The sequence below is a fragment of the Protopterus annectens genome, chromosome 2.part1 (assembly GCF_019279795.1).
Source record: "Protopterus annectens isolate FY-2018-M chromosome 2.part1, PAN1.0, whole genome shotgun sequence".
NCBI lineage: Eukaryota > Metazoa > Chordata > Ceratodontiformes > Protopteridae > Protopterus > Protopterus annectens.
The window spans coordinates 350,796,090-350,821,949 of record NC_056729.1 but is presented as its reverse complement, the minus strand read 5'-3'; the positions used below and the strand labels follow the sequence as shown (position 1 = coordinate 350,821,949).

General features: G+C 46.5%; 1 protein-coding gene across 1 annotated transcript in view; it reads left to right on the top strand.

Annotated features, from left to right (window-relative positions):
• Positions 1–25,860, top strand: part of NCAPG (non-SMC condensin I complex subunit G) — a 1,684,114-nt gene that overhangs the window by 1,039,456 nt on the left and 618,798 nt on the right. The window contains exon 13 of the mRNA XM_044063449.1: positions 748–929. Coding sequence (XP_043919384.1) covers positions 748–929 — 182 coding nt within the window. The remainder of the gene's footprint in view (positions 1–747; positions 930–25,860) is intronic.

Sequence of the window (25,860 nt, the reverse complement as noted above, 5' to 3'; positions counted from 1 at the left end):
ATATATATATATATATATATATATATATATATATATATATATATGTGTGTGTGTATATATATATCAAAAAAAAATGAGCAGGCGATTGCATAGGTTACCTTTTCCATTTAAGCTGAGCTGTGATGGACACCTTGGGAAGAAGAGGTAACATAACGCCAAGGGAGGGGAAGTAGGTGGTAATTTTGAACTCTAGTAGGAACAGATACCCATCTTTAGCAGAAATCTCATCTTTTGGACTATGAAGTAGACATCCATCCACTCAAATATTTGTTATTGTGATAAATTCCATTTTTTTTTTAGATAATTTTTCTTAGACTTTTGATTGACATTTCTCAAATGTATTTTCCATCATTTAGGCAAACAGGCCTGACTGTAAAAATGTATTAAAATATGCCTTACAACGTGGTGTGATATAGTTACTCTTTTTTGAGAAAGAAATTGTACTGAACTTGTTTATCAGTTCAATTAATATTTGAATACCATGGGTTAAGAACCATTAATCTGTCATAAAAAATGTTAGTACTGTTTCAGAAATGAAATGCAAGGACTAATGCACTCTACAAAGTCTGCATCCAATGGATAGTAGGGCTGTTATGTTTTCATGGTGTGCAGATGGAAATGTTATTGTCTACTTGCGACACATTTAAATTGTTTGGTTTACAGCCTTCAGCACATTGTAGCCAGCTTTGTTGAATGTATCTTTATCTTATGTAGTGAAGTGTTCCCACTTTTAATTTTTTATTTTAGATCTCTGAGCTGAGGACTGAAGCTGCAGAGGGATTTGCCAAGCTGCTATATTCTGGAAGATTAATTAGTTCCAAACTACTCTCCCATCTTATTCTTTTATGGTACAATCCTGTTACTGAAGAAGATACTCGCCTTAGGCATTGTTTAGGTGTCTTCTTTCCTATGTATGCATTTGCAGACAGGTAAGCTGTTTGATTTCACTACACCCGTTTTTTCTCCACTTCTGTTACATAAAAGGTCATACCAACCTCTTTTTTTATTATGGCATCTACTACTTCATAATGTTTGATGTTATGTTGTCCTATCTCACCTAAGTCCCCCTTCCAAGAACCTATAGAAGAAGGTCCTGGTACTTCAAAATCAACTAAATCACCATCTACAAAACCTGACAAATTCACCAAGAAATTATCTCCCTCTTCAGGACAATTGGAGCCAACAAAAAAAAATTTAAAAAGTGGTATCCTCTGCTCCAAAGACTACTGGAGCTGCAAAACTCCTACATCAGCACCAGCTGTTTCTGTGCCAATGGTGTTCGAACTACAGAGCCAGTCACTCCTGTACTAAGGTCCCCTGTTTTGCAAACAATTGGATCTCCTACTCATTCCTCTAAGTCCTCCAGGAGTCTTTCAGATGATGATGTGGAATGGGTGGTGCGTAGACTTCCTAGGACACCTGCACTGGCCAAACTCCTCTTGGCTCCAACCCAGAGGGATTCGGAGCCAGCCAAGACTTCCCTGTCGACACCGATTCCTCCTCCGAGCCAACCCGGGACCTCAAAACCGGAATGCCTGGAACTGATTGTTGGTGGCACCATCAGTGCTGAGAATCATCCTGGGATATTCAGACCTGACTTCTGCACCGACATCCTCCTTTCCGTCCAAGGAGTCTAGGAGCTGATGCTCTCCTGTGTTGGGTCCAGAGAGGGGGGAGTCTTATCAGACATTTGTCAGATCTGAACTTACCTCTCAGAGCTTTGGCACGGATGAGCTCCATCAGCTTCAGAGCCATCCCCCTTGGTTCCAGGGATCTCTTCTGCTTCTTCGGAGCTGTAGGTATCTTCAGATCAGGGGGAGGGGGGGCTTTCGAGCTAATGAGAGTGCCGTCTTCTCAGACAGCTCCACTCAAAGGTTCTGACAATCTTCCTCCTAAGGCACTGGCAGACATCTCTGCACCACACCATCCGCAGACCAGCAGAGACCCTAGGCCTCAGGGTACCCCATCGGGTGAACCCCTCGCTTCCAAAACCTCTCCAGAATACCCTTCTGAAGAGGTCCCTCGTAAGAGGACTGCAAGAGGAAGCATTTAGACTCCCCAGGGGAGTCGGTCACCTCTGACTCGTACCTTGATGAGTCGGAAGGGTCCCCACAGTCGCCCTGAGGATGTCTCCTTTTCAGACATCCTAGAAATCCTTAAGCAGAGAGGCGGCTGGAAGCCCATCAACCCTTCTGATGAGGAGTTTGTTTACCTGAATGCCTTTGGGTCTCACCCATCAGCCACTTGGGGGTGTCTGCCTTTCAATGAACTTATGGAACTAGTTTGGCGAAAAGCGTGGGAGTCTCCACAGACAAGGGGCACCCGTCCCTCGAGGGCCAAATAAGTTAATCACAGCCCCTTTTGATAAATATTTCCTGACTGAGGGTGTCCCTGTAGATACTCTAGTGGTGGCAGCAGCCACCAGAAAGGAAATTTCTGAAACATCCTCGCCTGTCCATCCACCAAACAAAGGAATCTTGTACGATGGACAGATAACGGGAAGCACATATTTTCTTCTGCCACCTTTGCACTCAGATCACTGAATTATCTGATGCATTTTACAAGGCTACAAAGAGATCTCCTAAAGGAGCTAGGAGATGCTCTCCAAGGTACAGTAGCTGCAGGGGTATCAGACAAGGTTTCCTCTCAGCTCTCCACTTTAAACTCTGTGGTAAACTCCTCCATGAGGCTCATTTCATATACAGCAGATGGAGCGAGCAGAGCAGCGGGTTCAGGAAATTTCTTAAGGAGACATTCCTGGATGTGCTTGTGTGAGATTGCAGAACCTTTTAAATCTTCCTTTGTTAATCCCCCTTTTGATGGCTCGTCCTTGTTCGGGCCGGAAGTCCAAGGACACACTAACCAGGTGTGAAGAAGGAAAAACACTCTCTGCTGTAAGAGTCCATTTTTTTCATAAATTCTAGACCTTATCCAAAAGGCCAGAAGGGAGGACAGATGTGGTTCCGTAAATCCCAGAGTTTTTCAGGACCCACGTGGTGACTCTTCCCCTAGGGGCATAAGGGGAAGTACAAATCGAAGATGTCCACGCGGCAGAGGTGATCCACAAATTCAGGGCGACAGGGATTCTTTCCATGGTAAGCCCTTTCAGTGCTCCTGAAGCGAGTTCCGTCTGTCCATCTTTGGAGGCAGTCGGGGGTCGATTATCTTTGTACCTGGAAGCCTGGCTGGAAATAGGACAAGTGGGTGAAAAGTATCCTACCCAGCTGCTACTCCATACCCTTTTCCCTTCCTGTCCCAAACCCAGTCAAAGGGCTCAAGCAACTCTAGAAATTCAAAAGTTGCTAGATGAAAGTAATCCAAAGAGACCTGCTGACCAAATAGGATCCGGAATTTACTAGAGATTCTTTTTAATGCCAAAAAGAGCAGGGGACTGGAGGCCCATTTTGGATCTCAGCAAATTAAACAAATCAGTAAAAAAATACCAAGTTCTTGGATGGTAGCACTGCAGTAAATTCTTCCCTTTCTGGGAAAAGACAATTGGATGTGCTCTGTAGACCTCCAAGATGCGTACTACCACATAAAGATGGACAGGCCATCCAGCATCCAGGAGTCATCTGTAGTTCCGGCTGGGAACCAGTCATTACCAATTTTGTGCTCTGCCTTTTGGTCTCACTACATCCCCCAGAGCGTTCAAGTGTATGGCAGTAGTCATGGCTCACCTGAGACATCTAGGATTCAGAGTGTTTCCATTTCTAGACAACTGGCTCCTAATTGCCACCACCAAGCATCTACTACTGGAAACGAGACCACATTATTTCTCTGCTGTCACCTAGGAATCACAGTAAATTACAAAAAATCTGCCTTGTTGCCATTGCATCATATCGTGTTTATAGGAGCAGATCTAAACGCACTAAACATGATGGCAAAACTTCCTACAGAAAGTTTTAGTTCTGAGACAGCAAGTCTTCATCCTTCTCTCCAAGACGAGAGTACAGGTGAGAATAGTTTTATAAGTCTGGGGAACCATGGCAGCAGTGATAAGTTTAGTTCCATTAGCACCCATGCATGTGAGAATTCTGCAATGGCTACTATTCACTCAGTAGTCATTGCAGGAACTACTCATGTCTCACCAAATTCTGTTGAGTCCTGCAAGAAGGACCTTCGCTGGTGGCTTCACTACATTCACGTGTCATCAGGTCAACCCTTTCTTCCTCCACAGCCTGTGGCCACAGTGACCACGGATGCCTCCCAGATAGGGTGGGGGGAGCATTATCTGGGAAGGACAGTCCAAGGCACTTGGCAGGATCACAAGACCCATTTGCACATCAATATGCTAGAAATGAGAGCAGTGCTTTTGATGTTGCAGGCACTTCAGGACACGCTCCTGCTGGGAACAATTGCAATACAGACAGACAAAATGCTTGCTGTCTGGTACATAAACAAGGAGGGACCAGGTCTTTACCCCCTTTGTCGAGAGGCCCTGAAAGTATGGCAATAGGTGATCTCTTCCCAACGCTTTCTGATAGCAGTGCACTTCCCGGGGGAATCCAACTTGATACCAGACAAACTCAGCAGAGCAATTCCCATGCCTCATGAGTGGTCCCTAAAACAAGTAGTAGTGGGGATCTTCCAGAAAATGGGACCAGCCTTGCTGCGACTTTTTTGCCACATCCATGAATGCCAAATGCAGCCGCTATTTTGCCATGACCCCCCCCCCCCCTCCAAGGGATGCACTTGTACACGATTTACCCTAGGGACTCCTTTATGCCTTCCCTCCCTTTCCTCTGATGCCCAACATTCTCCAGAAAGCCAACTCATTTGGAAGCAAGATGATTCTCATCGCCCCATACTGGCCTAGTCAGATTTGGTTCCCTCCTTCCTTTGGCCTCATCTTCAAGAGGAGCCATGGGTTCTGGACCCAGTTCCAGACCTTCTGACTCATACATCCGGAAAGCTCCACCCTTGCCTTCAAACCCTCCAATTGACAGCTTGGCTGCTCCGATTCCAAATACAGCCAGGCTTCCTAACCTACCTTACTTCTGTGAAACATATCTTGATTTCTTCTCATAAGGCCCCAACAAGAAAATTATATATGAGTAAATGGAAAAGATTTTCTTCCTGGGCATTAAGTAAATACATTGACCCCTTTTCTACTCCTATAAGTTCTATTCTCAAATTTCTGGCAAAGCTATTTAATGAGGTGCAGCTGCAGCTACAAGCAAAATCTAATTTCCATACAAGTGGCCTCAAATCTGATGTCTCACAGACTATGCAAAGCCTTCCTGAAGGGCACTAACCTGTTAAGACGACCCATAAATATCCCTCTACTACCATGGGACCTAAACTTTGTTCTGTCCTGTTTGATTCTTCCCCCTTTGAACCTGCATCATCATGTGATCTAAAATTTTTAACAAGAAAAACAAGTATGTTGATTGCCATCACTTCTGCTAGAAGGCTTTTTAGAGCTCCAAGCATTATCAGTCAAGCCACTATATATGCTTTTCCACAAAGGCATGCTCATTCTCAAAATACTGTCTGATAAGTAGAGCATCTGTTTTCAATGATTTAGATTTAAATCTGTTTGGTAGGAATGTTGCTTTAAACATTATGTTTAAAGATAATATGCATGAAGTAAACACATTCAACCACCAAGTACCTTTGTGCCCCCAATTAATTCAACTGTAAAAACTTTTTTAAAAACATGCGAACAAGATATCGGGCAGTATTTTTAGAATGTGCACTGTTTTAATAATTTAAATCAAGCTGAAAGAATAGCTTTAAATACCTTAATACAAGACCCTAATATAGTAATAAAACCAGCGGATAAAGGGGGGGGGGTATTGTAGTAATGGATGCAGAAGCATACATTAGATCATTAAAGACCTTATTGAACGATCAAACTTCTTATGAAATTATTTCACCACTTAAGATTCAACATATTATTAGGGGAGTAAATGATAAACTTAAAACTTTATTGAATGAAAACATTTTAGATAAAGAGTTGTTTGTTTTTTCGTATTGAACACCCAATAATACCTTTATTCAAGGCATTACCGAAAATCCACAAGCATATACTACCACCACCAATGCGGCCCATTGTCTCGGGGAGAGGCTGGGTCACAATGTATTTCAGTGTGGGTAGAAGCTAAGCTGAAACCTTTACTTGAACTATATCCAGGTATTCTGAAAGAATCTGCACGTTCTTTGTCTGAACTATGAGTCTTGTCATGATTTGAATCTTAATGATGTATTAGCTACCTTAGATGTAAATAATTTATTCACAGTTATTGCAATGATTTTGGCATTAAAGCTGTTGAGGAAATTATGCAAGATAAAAATGTATATGATGAGAAAACTAAATGTTTGATATTAGAAGCATTATGGTTGATCTTAGAAAATGTTTTTATTTGCAATGGCAGTTACTATAAGCAAAAGCAAGGTATTGCTATGGGCACACCATGTGCTAACTCATACACAAATCTGGTGTTAGCTTATTGGGAGCAGAAATATCTGCATGACACAATGCATTTATGGAACAAATATGTTATGTTCTACGCAAGATTTGTGGAGGATATTTTTATGTTATGGGCACATGATGAAAATTCTCTTTGAATATGTTAAGTACATGGATACTACAACTGATTTCCTAAGGTTTTCTCTTAATTTTAGTAGTGAAAGAATAGCCTTTTTAGATGTGAATGTTATTAAAAATCAGCAAGGTATTTTGCAAACTACCCTTTATAGAAAAGAATGCTGGAAGAATCACTTTTTGGATGCTCATAGTATGCATACTCAGTATACCTTTTGCAATTTAGTGAAGGGTCAATGTTAGAGTTTCACGTCTATGTACAGCTAATGATGTGTTTGATACAGAAATGGGTATCTTGACATGACATTTGGTAAATAAGGGTTATAAAGAACATAAAATAGACAGGGACAGACATGAAGTGCTCCTAAATAGACAAGATAGAGCGAAAGCATGGTTCTCAGAAAATTCAAGAAAGCCCATAAGAACACCTTATAGATATAATAGTAAGCCGAAAGTGACATTAAAATTTAGTAGTAATATCTATGATATCAGTAATATCAAAAATAATTGGAAGATTATTTTAAGTGATTAAGGTTTGAGAGATAGTATAGATAGAGAACTAAATTTGTATATAGGCGTAACAGTAACTTAAAGGACGTCATGAACCCGAGAAAAGGCAGAAGAATAGTAAAAAGTATTCAAGGTTAGGGACATTTCCATGTAGACATTGTAAGGCATGCACTTTGCTGAATAGAGCAGGTCATTTTATACATCCATCTACTAATAGAAAATATAGCTTTATTTTTATGCTGAGTGCCATACTGCAAATGTGGTCTATCTTGCACACTGTAAACAATGTACAAGTTTTTATGTGGGGAAAACGAACTGCAAACTTAAAACTAGAATTTTAAATCATATGTCTTCCATCAGATTGAGAGATGAGAAAAATGCTTTATATCAACGTTTTCCGGATCACAGTTTTTCATTTTTGGTAATGCAAATACTACAAGAAGGTGGGGGGGGGGGGTGATGTCAACACAACTGAATATGCAGAGCTTAAATGGATTTTAAATTTAGCTGCAGATACAGCACACGGTCTTAATAATTGTGTTCCTTTAAAACCAGCCTCGAAAAAAAGTGGGTGAAATGTAAATGTTGATTGTTTGTCTAATGAGTTCTAAAATGTATATAAGATGTTTTAGAATCAATGTATGTTGTCTAAAGAAGGGTATCCAGCCTAAAGCGCTAACTTGCACCATTTTTATTATTAAATCTTATATTGGCTTGGTATGAACTCTATCTTCTTTTTTGTCTGTTTTTATTGTTTGGGAGCTTCCCATTTGTCTGTTGACCCACCCTGTACTATTTGAGAACTTTTCTAATAGAACCTTGTTGGAAAGGAAAAACAAGCTGTTACTGAAGGGACTTCTAAAATCTCCCTTTTCAGAGGCTATTTCTGGGTCGGAGGCCTCAACCCCTCCTAGAACCCATGAGAAAACCTTGGATGTTCCTACTAAGGTTAAATCTTTGCTTTCATCCCCGGCTGGGGACTCCCGCCAGCCTAAACCTAAAAAGGCAAAAATTTCGGCTATGGAGCTCACTCAGTCAGCCCCAGTGCTTTCGATGCCTAGACCTTCGGAACCGAGGCCTTCGGCTCCATTAGTGATTTCGACTTCGTCTTCTCCTGCAGCCTTCTATATATCGGCACCGAGGGGCTCCTCTGTTCAGACCATTACCACTGTATCGGCACCGACCGTTCAGTTGGCGCAGACCTTGACTGTGTCGGCTCAGAGATCTTCCTCTGAATCGACGCCTTTATTGTTGACTCCAGTTTTGTCTGTTCCAGCTTCGGTACTGACAACCATATCAGCATCGATCCCTGTGTCCAGTCTCTCTCGGCACCATTGTGCGGTCAGATGAAATGGGCACCGAATCTGCCTCTTCTGTGGACAGGCCTGTTTCTCCCTCAGTCTCCATGAGGTCCACTAGAAGCCTTTCCAAACATGTGTTGCGTCTTGTGGACCAGGTACTCTTGGCCAGAGGTATCCCACCCCTCATGAACTGTCCTTCCTTGGCAGGTGATCACCCATCTCCAAAGACCCCTTCTTATTTTCCTCCTTCATTGCCTTTCAAGTCCATGGATATAGCACAGTCTTCCCCTTCTGCGGTTCCCTTTATGGATCTCACTAAGGAACCGCAGTTGCCTTTGTGGCAGGAAAGCTTTGCTATGACCCAGGATGTCAGTTGTGACATGCATAGTTTGCTGTTCCACAGCCATCCAGGGACTCCGGGTCGGCAGGCTGTGCCACTTAGGGGAGGGGTGCCCCCTTCCTAGACATGCACTCCTCTTCGGGTGGGCCAGCCTTCATACTGATGGAGAAGGCTTTCGCTGCTGCTGGCGATACCGGACTGTGTCTATACCTCTGCCCTCCTCTGGTACACTGGTTTCACAAGTCTCACCTAGTGGACACTGGGTGCAAGGGCCGCAGGACATATTCCCTCAGGAATCCCCTTTTCTGCTGTCTTCTCCAGCTTCTCCCGCTGAGGAGGTTCACCGGAAAAGTTTGTGTAAGAGGAAGCACATGGACTCCACAGAGGAGTCCCTCACCGACGACACAGATTTCGATTGGGGGGGGGGCCCCCCTCGGTCACCCTCTGAGGTATCCTTTGGTGATATCCTCGAAATCCTGAAACAGAGAGGTGACTGGCAGTCCTCTAATCCGACCACTGAGGAATCTGTGTTCCTGCAGGCCTTTCGCACCCGGCCCCATACCTCTTGGGTTACTCCACCTGCCGATGACTTGTCCAGCTCATCGTGCAGCATGCTTGGAAGGCTCCTGATACCATCAAAGCTATTCCCCGGAGGCCAGATAAGATCTTGTCCCCTCCTGCTTTGGATCCCCATTGGTCCAGAGGTCTTCCTGTGGATGCTTTGTTGGTGGCCGCAGCAAAAAAGGATCTGGCAGAAGAAAGCCAGACTGTCCATCCGCCTAACAGTGTCCCAGGCCCTGGACAGGATAGTGAAGCGCACCTTTGCTTCAGCGACTTTTGCTATCGGGTCCCTGAATTATATGGCACATTTTACTAGGCTTCAAAGGGATCTGGTTTCTGAGCTCTCTGAAACATTGGTTGGTGCCGTGTCTGAGGTCCGTGACAAAGTGGCCACCATTGAATCTACATCTAACTCCTCTATGCGACTGATATCTCATGCATCAGAAGGAGCAGCTAGAGCAGCGGGTTCAGCTGCGATCTTGAGACGACATGCCTGGATGCACTTGTGCAACTTCGCGGAACCCTTTAAGTCTTCCTTTCTTAATGCCCCCATTGAGGCCTCATCGTTGTTTGGGCCCAAAGTTAAAAGCACACTGGCCAGATGTGAACAGGACGGTAAGACCCTTTCTGCCGTAGGTGTCCGTTATTATTCCCCTCAACATGCTTTCTCCCGAAACCAAAAGAGTGGGAAGATATGGTTCAAGAAATCTCAGGGTCCTTTCCGTGATACACAGGCAGAGTTCTCCCTCAGAGGCAGAGGGGGAAACTCACAGGGAAGACTCTCCTTTCGGGGCAGAGGGGATCCGCGTAACCAGGGTTCCAGGGATTTTTTCCCTGGTCAGTCCTACCAGCGCTCCTGAAGAGCGGCCCAACTCCTTTCCTCTGGAAGTGGTTGGGGGATGTTTCTCCTTGTACCCTTCTGCCTGGCTACCATCACCACCGATTCTTGGGTACAAAGGATTAGAACCAGAGGTTATCATATCCACTTCGATCTTTGTCCCGTCCCTTCAAAAAAATCTTCCCGACGTTCCACCCAGTCAAAGGGAAGAAGCAGCACTAGAGATAGAAAAGCTGCTAAGAGAGTCATCCAACTAGTCCCTCCAGACCAGATAGGATCCGGATTCCACTCAAGACTATTTTTGGTGCCAAAGAAAACTGGGGACTGGAGACCAATTTTGGATCTTAGTGTATTGAACAAGTTTGTGAGTACAAAAATTCTGAATGGTCACAATATAGTCTAATCTCCCGCTTTTGGAAAAAGACGATTGGATGTGCTCTCTAGATCTTCAAGATGCGTGCTACCACATAAAGGTGGACAGGCCATCAAGAAGATTTCTGCGCTTCTGTGCAGAAGCCATTCACTACCAGTTCAGAGTACTGCCGTTCGGACTCTCTACAGCCCCCCAGAGTGTTCACAAAGTGCATAGCAGTTGTCACAGCTCACTTGCAACTTCAAGGATTCCAGGTGTTTCCATGCCTAGACGACTGGCTCATTTTCACCCCCAGCAGACATCTACTGGAAGAAGCCCTGGCATACTCTCTCCTCGCTGCTCAAAGGCTAGGCATAACCATAAACTGGCAAAAATCCAATCTCACCCCATCTCAGTCGACAGAATTCATAGGGGTTATCTTGGACACAAAAAGACTGCAGAGCTGCTATTCCAGAGCACAGAATTCTAAGGATAAAGCATCAACTAATTCCAATCCTTTCAAAGGAAAAGTCCACGGCTCACTCGGTTCTACAGCTGTTGGGTTCCATGGCAGCCTCCATCACCGTTGTTCTCCTGGCCAGGTTTCACATGAGGCTTCTACAGTGGTTACTGCTCACCCAATGGTATCCTTTTCAGCATCCTCTTTCAGCCATAATTCGAGTAACCCACAGGTGCAAACAGGATTTAAATTGGTGGATGACACAATCTCTCACAATGGTCTTGCCCCTTTCTCCCCCCAGCAACCCAAGGCCACAGTGACCACAGATGCGTCCCTGGTGGGGTGGGGGGCTATGTCAGGGGCAGACTGTCCAAGGCACGTGATCCAAACTGGAGGCCCATCTGCATATAAATGTTCTAGAGCTGAGGGCGGTGCTTCTGGCGTTGCAAGCATTCTATCCCCTGCTGCCGTCTGGAACTAAATCTTACCCTCTTTGTCGAGAGGTCATGAGGATATGGCAATGGGCGTTGATAGCAGACACTCAGCAGGTGCATTCTTCAACCTAGCGAGTGGTCCCTGAATCCCTTAATAGTGGCGGAGATCTTCCACCACTGGGGCCGTCCTTGCTGCAACCTCTTTGCTTCCCCAACCAACAACAAATGCAGCAACTACTTCGCCCTGATTCCCCCTCTGGGACAGTCCCCCAGGAACACTCTAGTCCACGATTGGCCCTCGGGTCTTCTTTATGAATTTCCACCCTTTCCCCAGTTTCTATAGAAAGCCCGTCGGTCGAAGAGCAAGATGATCCTCATAGCACCATATTGGCCTCGACAGATTTGGTTCCCCTTCCTTTAGTCTCGTCTACTAGATTGACCATGGATTCTCCATCCAACCCTGGAGTTGATCTCACATACACAGAACCTGATTCATCCCATCTTGAACAGCCTGAAGCTCACGGCTTGGCTACACCAATTCCCTTGATTGCCAGGCAGAATGATCTTTCTTTACCAATACGTGATATTCTCCACTAGAACTACTTATCTGGGCAAGTGGAAAAGATTTACCTGTTGGTAGAAAGATAAACAAGTAGACCCCTTTTCAGCACCAGTGTCGATAATACTAGACTATCTGGCCGACCTTTTTCAATTGGGTTTATCGGCCTCTACCATTAGAGTTCATTTGGCTGCAATTTCTAATTTTCATGAGGGTGTCCAAGATTCCTGTCCCATGTACCATAAATTGTGCAAGACCTTCATAAAAGGTGTGAATCATCTGAAGCGACCTTTTAGAGAACCTATTCAACCATGGGATTTATTAGTTCTACAAGCTCTGACAATGTCACATTTCGAACCCGCCTCTTCTTGCGACCTCAAGTATTTGTCATGGAAAACCTTGTTTTTGGTCGCCATTACTTCTGCCAGATGCATTTCTGAGCTTCAAGCTTTATGTATCAAGAGTCCATACTTGATTTTTCATAGAGATGGTGTCTCTGAGAACTAATCCGTCATTTCTGCCTAAAGTGATCTCTGAAATGTCCATTAATCAAGCCATTGAATTGCCAGTTTTTTTTCCCAATCATTCTAACAGAGGAGAGTATTGCCTACATACCCTAGATATCCACAGGCAAATCCGTTTTTACTTAAACAAGACTAAACCCTTTCGTAAATCTGACCAGTTATTTTTGGCCTTTTCTGGACCTAGATTAGGTTCTGCTGTTGCTAAGGTCACATTAGCTAGATGAGTAATATCTCATTGCCTACTACCATGAAAATTAATTCAGCAAGGTCGGTGGCAACTTCTGCTGCCTTCCATGCCAGAGCTTCTTTACATGACATCTGTGCAGCTGCAACTTGGGCTATGCCTCATACCTTCATCAATCATTACAAATTGGATTTGGCCTCCAGGGGAAGAGCATCTTTTGGTTCTATGGTGCTCAGGAATGTCCTTCCATGAGAGCTTCCCAGGAATAGAGGTAGCTGGGGACTCTGTCCCATGCATAAGGAATGAATGAGGATTAACAATATCAGATAAAGAAGTTACGTCTTACCATAATGTTCCATCTGTATTGTTGATCCTAGTTCAGTCATTACGACCCTCCCTCCTTCCCCCTCCTGTGGTTTCTAGTGGATCTCACCATCCAGTTCTCTTAGGTTATTTGACCAGAGGTAGCCTCTTAACTTCTTTGACTTGCAAACTCAATCTGAGGTAACGGAGAGGGGGGATTGTGGGTAAGAGTTTAGCTCAAGAGTTTGAAGCTGACGCGAGCTTGGAAAATGGTCGGCTCTGTTCCGAGCTCTGAACCGATACCTATGCGTTATGACTGAACGAGGATCAACAATACAGCTGGAAAGTTATGGTAAGACATAACTTCTTTTTCTATGCTTTTGAGTTTTTTCATTTGGGAATCCCTTAAATTATTTTGCTGCTCTTAGTATTTATCCTGCAGTACAATCTGCTCCTAAGTAAGCCATAAACTGCCTAAAGGGTAAATTTATCAAGGGGGAGGAAATCCTATAAAACTCTTGGCTTACACTGAAAGGGAAAAAGACTTCAATAATGAGCTAGGTCAGTAGCAGTTCATATACACCAGGGGTGATCTTGGTTGTGTTAATAAACTTGATGTGGCTGGACTGTTCTGACAGTATTGGATTTCCAAAAGATGCTTCTATAATAAAGCACTGCATTAGGTATCCCTAATCCTTGGGGTTCCAGTTGCATTGATTTCTGCAAACCAGGGGATTCTTCTCCAAAGAAATTTCACTAGAATGCAGCTTAGTCTTAATCATATTCAGGGGAGGCATCGTTATCAGGTGCAGTATCAAAAATAAAATTATTGGTAGTAAATATGTCCTTTCTACATTAACTACTTCAAGTGATAAAAACAGAACTGGTCATTTAAGTCTGACTTTTGATTAACATTTCCCACTATATTCTTGAAGTTATTTAGAACAATGCCATTGTTAGTGAAACAAATGATGTTATGTGATCCTCTCGCCTACATTCTGACTGATGGGTTCGGAGCCGATCCCTCGGCTCCGACTCGGCACGCTTATGCCAAAGAGCGAAGTCTCTTATTGGCTGAGCTTACTATATCCCAGGATGCACCACTACCAGTCCCCTAGATCTCGTTTGCCGCTAACAAGCGAAGACGTGGTCTCGAGCTTGGCTGAGCTAAGTAGTGTTTTTCACTTACTTTCCTGTCAGGAATTTCTTTAAAAATTCAACAAAAAGCTGTTTTAACAGCTATCTAGTGGTTTTGTGTATGAATGAGTATTTTTCCTTGGTAAAATATTGTGTAGTGACTGTGTATTGTCAGACCAGAGGTCCCATCGGAGTTTAAGGGCCTTCCCCTGTCAGTTCGTTGTCTGGCTAATTCCCTATTATTTTTAGGGGTCTTGGATCCTTTACTTGTATTTTTGTATTGTGTTTAGTCCTTGTTTAAAAAAAAAAAAAAGAGAGAGAGAAAGAAAATTTTCTGTGATAGTGTGTTTTTTGTGTTTTTTGGCTAGTTCACTGTATTTGATTGCCATAATGTCACAGGCTCCTAGGCCTTCAGGATTTAAAAAGTGCACTAAGTGCAGTTTTAAGATGTCGATCACAGACGACCACTCTCTCTGTGTGTACTGTTTGGGCCAAACATTTGCAGGTGTCCTGTAGTGTGTGTCACACGTTTTCCTCGAGGGTCCTCCAAGAGAGGAAAAATAAACTTATATTAAAAGGCCTTATTAAACCCTCATTTGAAGAGGCATTAGCTTCCTCTCCTCCTCCTGCTAAAGAAAAGGGCGTCGGCTCCGACCAGTCCGTCGGAACCGACCGCCAAAAACATAGGCAGGCTTCTCCTTCGGCTCCACGGACTTCGGAGCCGAGGCGAACGGTCTGCCTCGATGCCTCCAGCCTCGACTCCTCTGGGTTCGAGCAGTCGCCTGGGGCATCGAGGCGGGTCATCTTCATCGGCTCCACTGATCTCGGAGCCGATGAAGGTTGTCCGCTCAGACACTTCCTCCTCGGCACCGAAGCCCTCTTCGGCACCGATGGCAATTGGTTTGGACATTCCTTCGGCGCCGATAATTGTAGAGTCGATTCGGAGCCGGTCTCCTAGTCCCTTGGAGCCGTTGGAGAGGCCTACTCGGACCCATTCGGTCTCTTCCAGGTCATCAAGGATGTCAGATTCGGACATAGACAGGGTGCTCCAAAGACTGTTCCAGTCCCCAGTCTTCCAGAAATTTGTTTCGGCTCCGACCCAATTGGCTTCGGAGCCGATAGCCCATTCCATTGCCATTCCTCCTCCGACCGCTTCGGCTCTGTCGGAGCAGGTGCTGATGGAGCCAGTAGAGATCCTAGGGTCGGCTCCGACTCTTACTCCAACCCCGGCCTTCGGGTCCGAGTTTAGCACGCGGACTTCTTCGGCCGGACCTGGGGGTGATGTTTCGGGACCAATGCTGTCGGTTCCGAGCCTCCCTCTCGGTGCTTCGGCCGTGGGACTTCCGTCTGCTATCATGGCTCCGGGGACCGGACCCTCCCAGGATTCTGGGGGTCCGGCTTTCAGAGCTATGAGGAGTGCCTTGGCCAAGTCTTCTTCGGCCATCTCTGCGGCTTTACCGGCACCTTCCCTGGGCATGGAGACTGGGTCTTTGTCAGTTCCCCTGTCTCTAGGCAGCAGAGCCCCGGGGCCTGTGAGGGTTCTTCGGAGTTGTCTTTGGAGGAGCCCCCAAGGAAGAGATCGTGCAAGAGGAAGCATGTGGACTCCCCCGACGAGTCTATTACATCGGACACTGATCTTGATGATGCGGAAGGGTCCCCAAAGTCGTCCTCGGATGATGTCTCATTTGCAGACATTCTAGAGATCCTTAAGCAACGAGGCGGCTGGAATTCCAAACCCCCCTCCGCTGATGAGTCGGTGTTTCTCAAGGCCTTCGGGGCTCAGCCCTCCGCCTCCTGGGTGTCTCCGCCCTTCGACGAGCTCCTGGATTTGGTTTGTCGGAGGGTGTGGGAACATCCAGATACTGTGGAACCAGTGCCTTCTCGCCCTAACGAATTTTTGTCTGCCCCACCCTAGAAGGAGTTCTTAACGAAAGGCGTGGCTGTAGATGCCATGGTGGTGGCATCTGCTACCCAGCAGGAAGTGGCAGAGGCTTCAACGTCCGTCCATCCTCCTAATAAGGAGTCTAGGAGCATGGACCGGTACGGGAAGCCGCACCCTGACTTCAGCGGCCTTTACTCTGAGGTCCCTGAATTATTTGGCACATTTCACCAGACTACAGAGGGATCTGGTCAAGGAGCTCTCAGACTCCCTCTCAGGTAACCTACCTGAGCAGCTAGCCCAGTCGGTTAGCTCTCAGTTGGCTATCCTCACCTCGATTTCTAACTCGTCCATGAGGCTCATTTCATATGCGGCCGAAGGCGGCAGAGCGGCAGGCACAGGCGTGGCTCACGGAGACAAGCCTGGCTCCGTTTGTGTCATTTCGGGGAGGCCTTCAAGTCTTCCTTTGCCGACGCTCCCTTTGATGGGTCCTCTTTGTTTGGACCCAAGGTAAAGACACTCTTACCCGCTGTGAGCAAGAGGGAAAGACTTTATCTGCCGTAGGAGCGTTATTCCACTCCCTTCGGCCTTATCCCAAGGCTAAAGAGGAGGGAAGATGTGGTTCCAAATCACAGAAATTCTTTCCTCAACAGCAGGAAGATTCCCCTTCCAGAGGCAGAGGACGGGGAAATTTTTCTGGGAGACGCCGTCCCAGAGGCGGCAGAGGCCCCCGCAACACTGGAGGACCGCGAGTCCTTTCGTGGCTCTTCAGCCTCCCACACTCCATGAGGGATTGCCCGGCTGTGCTGCTCCGGAGCCAGTCGGGTGCCGTTTTGCCAAGCACCTAAAAGCCTGGGAGTCTATTACTCAGGACAGATGGGTGCTTCGGATAATTGCCGGAGGTTACACCATTCCCTTCACACACTCACCCCCACCGTCCAAAAACATCCCGGACCCACCACCCAGTCAAAGGGAAATTGCAGCCGTAGAAGCTTCAAAGCTGCTAGAAAAAGGAGTCATCCAACCGGTCCCCACAGACCAGATCGGATCCGGAAACTACTCAAGGTTCTTTTTAGTGCCAAAAAAGACAGGGGACCTGAGACCCATTTTGGATCTCAGCAAACTAAACCAGTCCGTCATGAAGTCTAAATTCCGGATGGTCACTTTACAAATCCATTCTCCCATTGTTGGAGAAAGATGTTTGGATGTGCTCCATAGATCTCAAGGACGCCTATTATCACATACCGATACATCAGGCGTCCAGGAGGTATCTGCGCTTCAGCCTGGGAGACAGTCATTTCCAATTTTGTGCACTGCCCTTTGGTCTCACCACAGCCCCCAGGGTGTTCACCAAGTGTTTGGCAGTAGTGACTGCTCACCTGAGGAGTCTCGGATTCCAAGTGTTTCCCTATCTGGACAACTGGCTCCTGACTGCCACCACCAGGCATCTACTACTAGAGAACCTACAAGCCACCATTTCCCTGGGTGCTTCCCTGGGAATTACATTCAACTGGTCAAAGTCTGTCTTGCTGCCTTCTCAGCATAACATTCATAGGAGCAGAGATAGACTCAAAATTAATGCGAATCTTCCTTCCTACCGAAAGGATTCAAACATTACAAGGTCAAGTCCGAGCCCTGCTTCTAAGATCCAAAGCCCCAGCCAGGATGGTCTTGCAACTTTTAGGTTCAATGTCTGCCACAGTTCTCCTAGTTCCTCTGGCAAGATTGCACATGAGGATTCTTCAGTGGCTGTTATCGACACAATGGTCTTTTCAGGATCTCCCCCTCAATCATCACATACTGATTACAGAAACGTGCAAACGGGACCTCCGCTGGTGGCTTCTGACATCCAATCTGAATCAGGGAAGACCTTTTGTTATACCCCCTCCGGTGGCCACCTTGACAACGGATGCCTCCCAGACGGGGTGGGGGGGGCATTGTCTGGGCAGGTCAGTTCAGGGTTCTTGGCTTCCAAACAAAACATTTCTCCATATCAATGTGTTGGAAATGAGGGCTGTACTTCTGTCCCTACAAGCCCTCCACAGATTTCTCCCTCAAGGCATTATCGCTATCCACACAGACAACATGTCGGTGGTCTGGTATCTAAACAAACAAGGAGGGACCAGATCTTACCCCCTTTGCAGAGAGGCCATGAGGGTGTGGGAATGGGCAGTAGCTACCAACCGCTTCCTGGTAGCGATCCACATTCCAGGCAAATCCAATGTATTGGCAGACAGACTGAGCAGGACTATTCTCTCTCCTCACGACTGGTCCCTGAACGAAACAGTAACAGCTCAAATTTTCAAAAGATGGGGGATTCCGTGCTGCGACCTTTTCCTTGACCCCCCGTCAAGGGGAGGCAGCTACGGATGCTCTAGTCCAACCTTGGCCAACAGGACTGCTTTATGCTTTCCCTCCGGTTCCACTCCTCCCCAAAGTCATCCAGAAAGCTTCCCAATTGGGGTCCACAATGATTCTAATTGCTCCGTACTGGCCTCGTCAGGTATGGTTCCATTACCTACAGAAATATACTCTGGACGGTCCTTGGTTTTTGGATCTAACTCCGGACCTTCTGGTTCATCAGTCGGGACAACAGCACCAGTCCCTTCACACTTTGAAATTAACAGCTTGGCTCCTCCACTTCCAACTTTAGTCAGAAATCACACCTTGGACCCGGAAGTTATTCACATTTTATCTTCAGCCCACAAACCCACCACTAAGAAATTGTATCACAGTAAGTGAAAGAGGTTTGCTATCTGGGCTCAACTCAGAGGCTTAGACCCTATTACTGCCCCGATACCAGAGGTCTTGAAATTTTTGACATCCTTGTTTAATCAAGGATCTTCAGTCTCTACTATTAAAGTCCAATTAGCAGCTATCTCCAAATTTCACGAATCCATAGACCCACCGTTGATGAGCAGCAGATTATGTAAAACTTTCATGAAAGGTGCTGTGCTTTAAAGACCCCCAGTTTTTCATCCTGCGTCTCCGTGGGATCTTGATTTGGTACTTCGTGCCTTAACATCTTCTCCTTTTGAACTGGCTGCTACATGTGAGTTGAAATATTTGCCTTGGAAAACTGCCTTCTTAATTGCAATTACCTCTGCAAGAAGAGTTTCAGAACTTCAAGCCCTATCTATCAAACCACCGTACTTGATTTTTCACAAGGATAGTGTATCACTTAGACCTAATCCATCTTTTGTTCCCAAAGTTTGTTCTAATCTCTGTCTCCAACAATCTCTAGAGCTACCAGTTTTCTTTCCAAAATTTTCAAACAAAGCGGAATACACCTTGCATACATTGGATGTTCATAGGCAATTGCGCTTCTATCTAGACAGGACCCAACAAATTCGGAAAACAGATCAATTGTTTGTGTCCTTTTCAGATAATAAACTGGGTAAAACCATCACTAAAGCTACTATTGCCAAATGGATTAGAGATTGCATAACTCAGGCTTATTCCTCTTCAAATAAGCAACTTACAACATCTGTCAAAGCTCACTCTACTAGAGCTATGGCTACCTCTATTGCATTTCATTCCAAGCTCGCTATTTCTGAGATTTGTGCTGCGGCTACTTGGTCCAATCCGCACACTTTCATTTCCCACTATAAATTGGATGTGGCATCTAAAGGGCGAGCATCATTTGGTTCCACGGTACTCAGGAGTGTTTTCCAGTGAGCCACCCAGGATATAGGTGCTAGGGACGCTGTCCCATCAGTCAGAATGTAGGTGAGATAGGATCACATAACCTCTTTTAGTTATGTACTCAACATAACTTCAGATGTTTGGGATCCATCTCGCCTACATTCCTAATACCCACCCTCCTTCCCCCGCCTTGGAGATCAGAAGAGATTGAACGGTTTGAGTTCTACTGTTTTTATCTTGTATCATCTGTCGATGTTATATAAGCAGTGCATGCGTGTGTGCATGTATGCGGACAAACTAGATCTGGGGGACTGGTAGTGGTGCATCCTGGGATATAGTAAGCTCAGCCAATAAGAGACTTCGCTCTTTGGCATAAGCGTGCCGAGTCGGAGCCGAGGGATCGGCTCCGAACCCATCAGTCAGAATGTAGGCGAGATGGATCCCAAACATCTGAAGTTATGGTGAGTACATAACTAAAAGTTAGTGTTGTAACTATTTGGATTTAATTTAGGTTTGTTACAGTACTATTTGTTAATACTCTCTTAGACTTTCAGATTTTTTACAACCAATACATTTTTCCAGTTTTAAAACTTCTTGAATAAACTTTTCCTGAGCAAAATCCTTGATTGTAAATCATCTGTAGAGTCCAAAACGGAGTGCATATGGTTTTCTCACCTTTAATCCTGTTCTGATATTTTTTGTATCTCAGGATCTGATGCTATCTGTGCCATTATTGATCACAGATGGGTCTTGGATCTGTTCTTGGATCCAAGCCGGGAAAAGTTAGCGACAGCTTCTGAGCTCAAGCTTCTCCCTCTCCTTACTTTCTACTACACATGATCCTCAGATCTAGTTTACCACGGTCGTGAACAATTGGATCCTGGGGTGGTTCAAGCAGTTGATATAAGTATTCTTTTCTATAAGGGTTTTTGCTTACCCCTTTATCTCCCTCTTGAATATTTAGCTTAAGTTGTGCTTTGAGTGTTTTTAGTGTAGTTTGGTCTAGGCTTTCCTCCCCTACTCTGTAGTTTTCGCTGGCATTAGGTCTCTCTCCCTTCTGTCTGTATCCAACTTATATTTTGCCTTTGTGGAGTGTGTGTGTGGGTGTTGTGTACAAGGATGACTGAAACGTCCTTGGGTTTAAGGAGCGCTACTCATGCAGTCGCAAGTTGGCCCCCGCAGACATGCTTGAGGAGTGAGTCTACTGTCTAGGAGAGCCACATTTGGAGATTGAATGCGACATCTGTGCTGGCTTCAATCCATGGGCTCTCCCAGACCGTAGGAACAAACTTTTGTTGAAGGGGTTTGCTTCAGGAGACTCTCTGGTCTCTGGGTCTCCCTCAAAGGTGCCCTCTGATCCCAAGAGGAAGCACTCTTCCAAACAGCCCAGGCTCTTGGATCCAAGTGTCCCATATTAGAGTCCAGCTTCTGGGGCCTCTGCTTCGAGAGATTCTGCATCTATTGCCAGATCCAAATCTTCCAAAGCTAGCAAGGCCTTGGATCTGACAGAGGAAATTGGGGCTCCATCAGATCCCGCCATTCATCACCAGGCCAGCTCGGATCAGTCAGCTGAGTCAGCGCCCATCTCCTTTGGCACTGGTGGACGCTGTAGTGATTATCAATTCTCTGGCCCGATCTAGGTCCTCTGATCCAAAGAGGTCCAGTAGGTCCACTTCTAGGGACCGTAGACTTTCCACCCACTCGAGGAACTCCTCTGTTTCCTCTATGTCCACCAGAAGTTTACTTCCCTCAGATATGGACCAAATGATAAGGATCTTCCTCAAAGCCCAAATGGAACTGGGACTGCTCCCTTCCCCTGGACATGTGCCAAGGGGTCCCTCTCCCACCCCTGTGCTCCTCTCCCCCTACCTGACTCCAGAGAGCTTGGTGCCCTAGGTTCAGGACTCATCGAATTAGTATCAGTTGGTGTCGGGAAGTACCCCTACTCCCATGCACTCCTGGATCCCTGGTGGAGTCTACTCATTTTCCCTCTGCGCCGACCTTACCTTGTGCCCTGGATGTCTACAAGGGGGATGGGTTCTGGTCTGGAGTTATCTGATCATTCTCTCCCCTTTGGGGGCTTTGGACAGCTCTGGGCCAATATTATCCAGGGGTGTGGGCACTGGGGTGGGGTCCCCACTTCCACACCGTACTACCTTGGCTGGTGGGGAGAGCGAGGAGGGAGCTTCGTCCAGCCCTTCAGCCTTTTGGGCGATAGAGGAACATGTCCACTTGGTCAGCTTCCTCCTCTTCAGCTCTGAACCCTATATTACCTGGTTCCTTGTTGGGCAACGAGTCCTAATCTTTGATCCAGAGTCAACCACCCTGAGATCACCTTCATAGGGGAGTTGGCCCCTTTGTGGCCCCCCTTCCTCCAACTCCTCCGCAGAGCCCCTGACGGAGGATACTCCTCAGAGGTCATGCAAGAGGAGGCACCTTGACTCCCTTCAGGAATCTTTGACAGATGACAGACTTCGATGAAGAGGATGGGTACCCCAGACTACCACCCAAGATGATGTCCTTTGGCAACATTCTAGAAATCCGTAATTAGCGTGGCAGTTGGGCTCCCCCAACCCTGTCCTCTGTGGAGTCAGTGTTACTGAAGGCATTTTGGGTGGGCCCATCTACTTCCTGGGTGTCCCCTCCTGCGGATGAGTTAGTCCAGCTTGTGGCTAGCAGGGCATGGAAGGAGCCGGACAGAGTAGAACCGGTGCCCAAGAGGGAGGACAGGTTTCCTAGCCCCCCCAAAAGAGATGCCGTCTTGGAGTAAAGGAGTACCGGTGGATGCTGTTGTGGTTGCCGCAGCCACCAAGAAGGAACTAACGGAACAGAGCTCCTCAGTCCATCCCTCCTAACAGGGAGTCCAGGGTGATGGACCGTTTTAAGAAGAGCATGTATGCCTCAGCCATGTTCAAACTGAGGACAGTAAACTATATGGCACATTTTACCCGGCTACAGAGGGATTTGGTGTTGGAGCTCTCTTCCCTTTCAGAGTTCTTGCCTCCGGAGAGCATGAAGGTGGTGTCTCTGAAGCTTACTACTCTTACTTCCCTAGCCATTGCCTTGATGAGGTTGATCTGAACTCAGAGGCCTCCTCTTGAGCGGTGGGTTCAGGCATTGCCATCAGGTGCCACCCCTGGCTCCCCCTGTGGACATTTTCAGGTAACTTTAACGCTGCCTTCACAAATGCCCCTTTTGATGGGTCCACTCTCTTCAACCCCTCAAAGAGACTCTGACCCACAGTGAGCTGGGAGATGAGACATTGTCGGTGGTCGGGATTGAGTTTGTTACTCCCCAACGGTCCTTTTCTAAGACTCAGGGCAGTAAGAAGCAGTGGTTCCATAAGGTGCAGTTTTCCTTCCAGGAATCTCCACAGGAATCTTACTCTTCTGGCCGGGGAAGGGGGTTGACAACAGGCGCTGCCCTAGAGGTGGGAAGGGGGTCTGCAAAATCAAGGCTTCTGAGGCCCTTTCTCAGAAAAACCTTAGCAGTGCCCCTGAAGGTGCTGCATGATTGTCCTGCCCTGGAGGCAGTTGGGTCGTATCTCCCTCCACCACCTGGGCGTCCATCACCTCAGAACGGTGGGTGATAAACATTGTATCCAAAGGTTATGCCATTCCCTTCAATCACCCCCCCCCACCTCAGAAGTCGCTGCCAGATGTTCCACCCCATTAAAGGGAGTTGGCTCTCGTAGAGGTCCACAATCTCTTTCAAAAAATGACCATCCAAAGGGTCCCAACAGGATAGCAAGAATCCAAAACTTACTCTCGCTTCTTTTTAGTGCCAAAACAAACCGGGGACCTGTGTCCCATTCTGGACCACAGCCAGAGGTGGACAAACTCTTAAACAGCTTCTGGTATGTATGTAACCGTACAGAAGTCGAAGTTCCGGATGGTCACTCTTCAGTCCATTGTGCCACTTCTATGCAGGGACGATTGGATATGCTACATATATCTCAAGGACACGTATTATCACAAAAGTAGAAAGACACTCCAGGAGATTCCTGCACTTTTGGATGGAGCTAGTCACTATCAGTTCAGGGCCCTGCCCTTTGGTCTCATCTCAGCCCCCGGGTGTTCACCAAATGTATGGCAGTGGTTGCAGCCCATCTCCAGCTGCAAAGATTTCAGGTCTTTTCGTGCCTGGACGATTAGCTCCTTAGAGCTCCCATAGAGCATCCTCTCTTTCAAGCTGTGGATTTCACTCTGAACCTCCTTCAAGACCTAGGCATTACTGTAAACCTTCCAAAGTCACACCTCTCCCCTTGCCAAAGACTAGAATTCATAGGGATGGTTCTCAACACGGTGTTGGAGATAGCAGCCTTTTCCCACAGCAGAGTAGTCATGCTCCAGCAGCAAGTCCACTCAATTTTAGACCAGGACCACGTCCCAGCCCATCTCATTCTACAGGTCTTAGGGTCGATGGGTGCAGTCATTCATTTGGTTCCTCTTGACAGGTTCCATATTCGGGTGCTCCAATGGACTCTGGCAGTACAATGGTCACCTTGCCTTCATCCTATGTCTTCCATAATTCGAATCTCCCTGGTCTGCAAGCATCACTTGACTTGGTGGATCTGGACCCAGGATCTCCTGTTGGGAAGACCTTTTTGCCTTCCTCTGCCCCAAGTACAGTGACCACGGACGCCTCCCTATTGGGGGGGGGGCATTTCCAGGGAAGGATGCTCCAACCAAGGCACATGGTCCCCGTAGAAGACCAAGTTGCACATCAGTGTCATCGAGATGAGAGAGGTCCTACTAATGTTGCAACCCTTCCAGGACCTCTTCCCCCTAGCTGTTCAGACAGACAGCATGGCAGTGGTCTGGTACATCAGCAAGCAAGGGGGAACACAATCTTGCCCTCTGTGCAGAGAGGCCATGAGAGTTTGGCAATGGGTGATGGCCTCAGGCCACTTTCTCCTTGCCACACATTCCCGGCGAGTCCATTGTGCTACTGGACAAGCTGAGCAGGAGCATCCAGAGTCCTCATGAATAATCTGAGTCAATCAGTGGCGGATCGGATCTTCAGCATATGGGGTCCCCGTGCTGCAACCTGTCTGCATCTCTGGACAATCACAAATGCAGCAACTTTTTTGCCCTGATCCCCCCTCCGGGGGAGTCTCCCAGGGATGCTCTGATTCACGATTGGCTGCCGGGTCTCCTTTATGCTTACCCTCCGATCCCCCTTATTCCAAAGATTCTACAGAAAGCCTGGAGGCTTAACCCATCCTCATTGCCCCTTTTTGACCTCGACAGACGTGGTTCTCACTTCTCTAGTGTCATCTTAAATATTCGCCTTGGATATTAGATCCAGATCTGGATCTCATCTCCCACCCAGTGGGGCTTCCTTCTCCTGAACTGAAGTACTTGAGGCTGACAGCCTGTCTCCTGCAGTTCTGGTGATCGTCAGCCAAACGGAGTTGCCTTCCCCGGTGAAGGATATTATATTGGCATACCAGAAGCTATCTACCAAGAAAGTCTACGTCAGCAAATGAAAGAGGTTTTCTATTTGGGCTCATCAAAGGGATGTACATCCCTTTTCCGCCCCCCTTTCTATTTTGTTCATTCTTTCATGTCTTTTTCAGCAAGGGGCAAATTTTTCGACGATAAAACTCCAATTGGCAGCTGTATCCAACTTTCATCTGGACGTCAGTCATGGTTTTTCTTCCAAATTGTCCAAAGCCTTTCTGAAAGGGATGTTCTTACTTCGGCCTCTCTTGAAAGACCCTTCCCCCATGGGATCTTTCCTTGGTGCTGCAGTCTTTGACCCTTCCTCCTTTTGAACCTGCTGTGATATGTGATATCAAGCCCTTGTCTTGGAAGACAGCTCTTTTGGTAACAATCACCTCTGCCGAGAGAGTTTGAGTTGCAATCCCTCTATAAAGTAAATCTCCTTTTATGGTTTTTTCATAAGGATCAGGTTACCCTTAGAACTAATCCTTCCTTTGTTCCCAAGGTGGCTTTGGAACATAACCTAAACCAATCTATACAGCTTCTGGTCTTTTTTTCCAGATTTTTCTAACAAAGGCGAGTATCAGCTGCATTGCCTGGATGTGCATAGACAGCTGCGCTTCTACCTGGACAGGACTATAAAATTTTGTAGATCAGACCAACTTTTTGTGGCATTCTCTCAAGCTAGGAGAAGTCGGGGCTATATCCAAAGTCTGCATCTCTTGGCTTGTTTCCTGCATAGGTCACATTTATCAGTTTCATCGCAAAACTTCCCAGACCTCTTAAAGCCCATTCTACTAGGGCAGTGGCTACATCCTCTGCATTCTGGGCAAGGA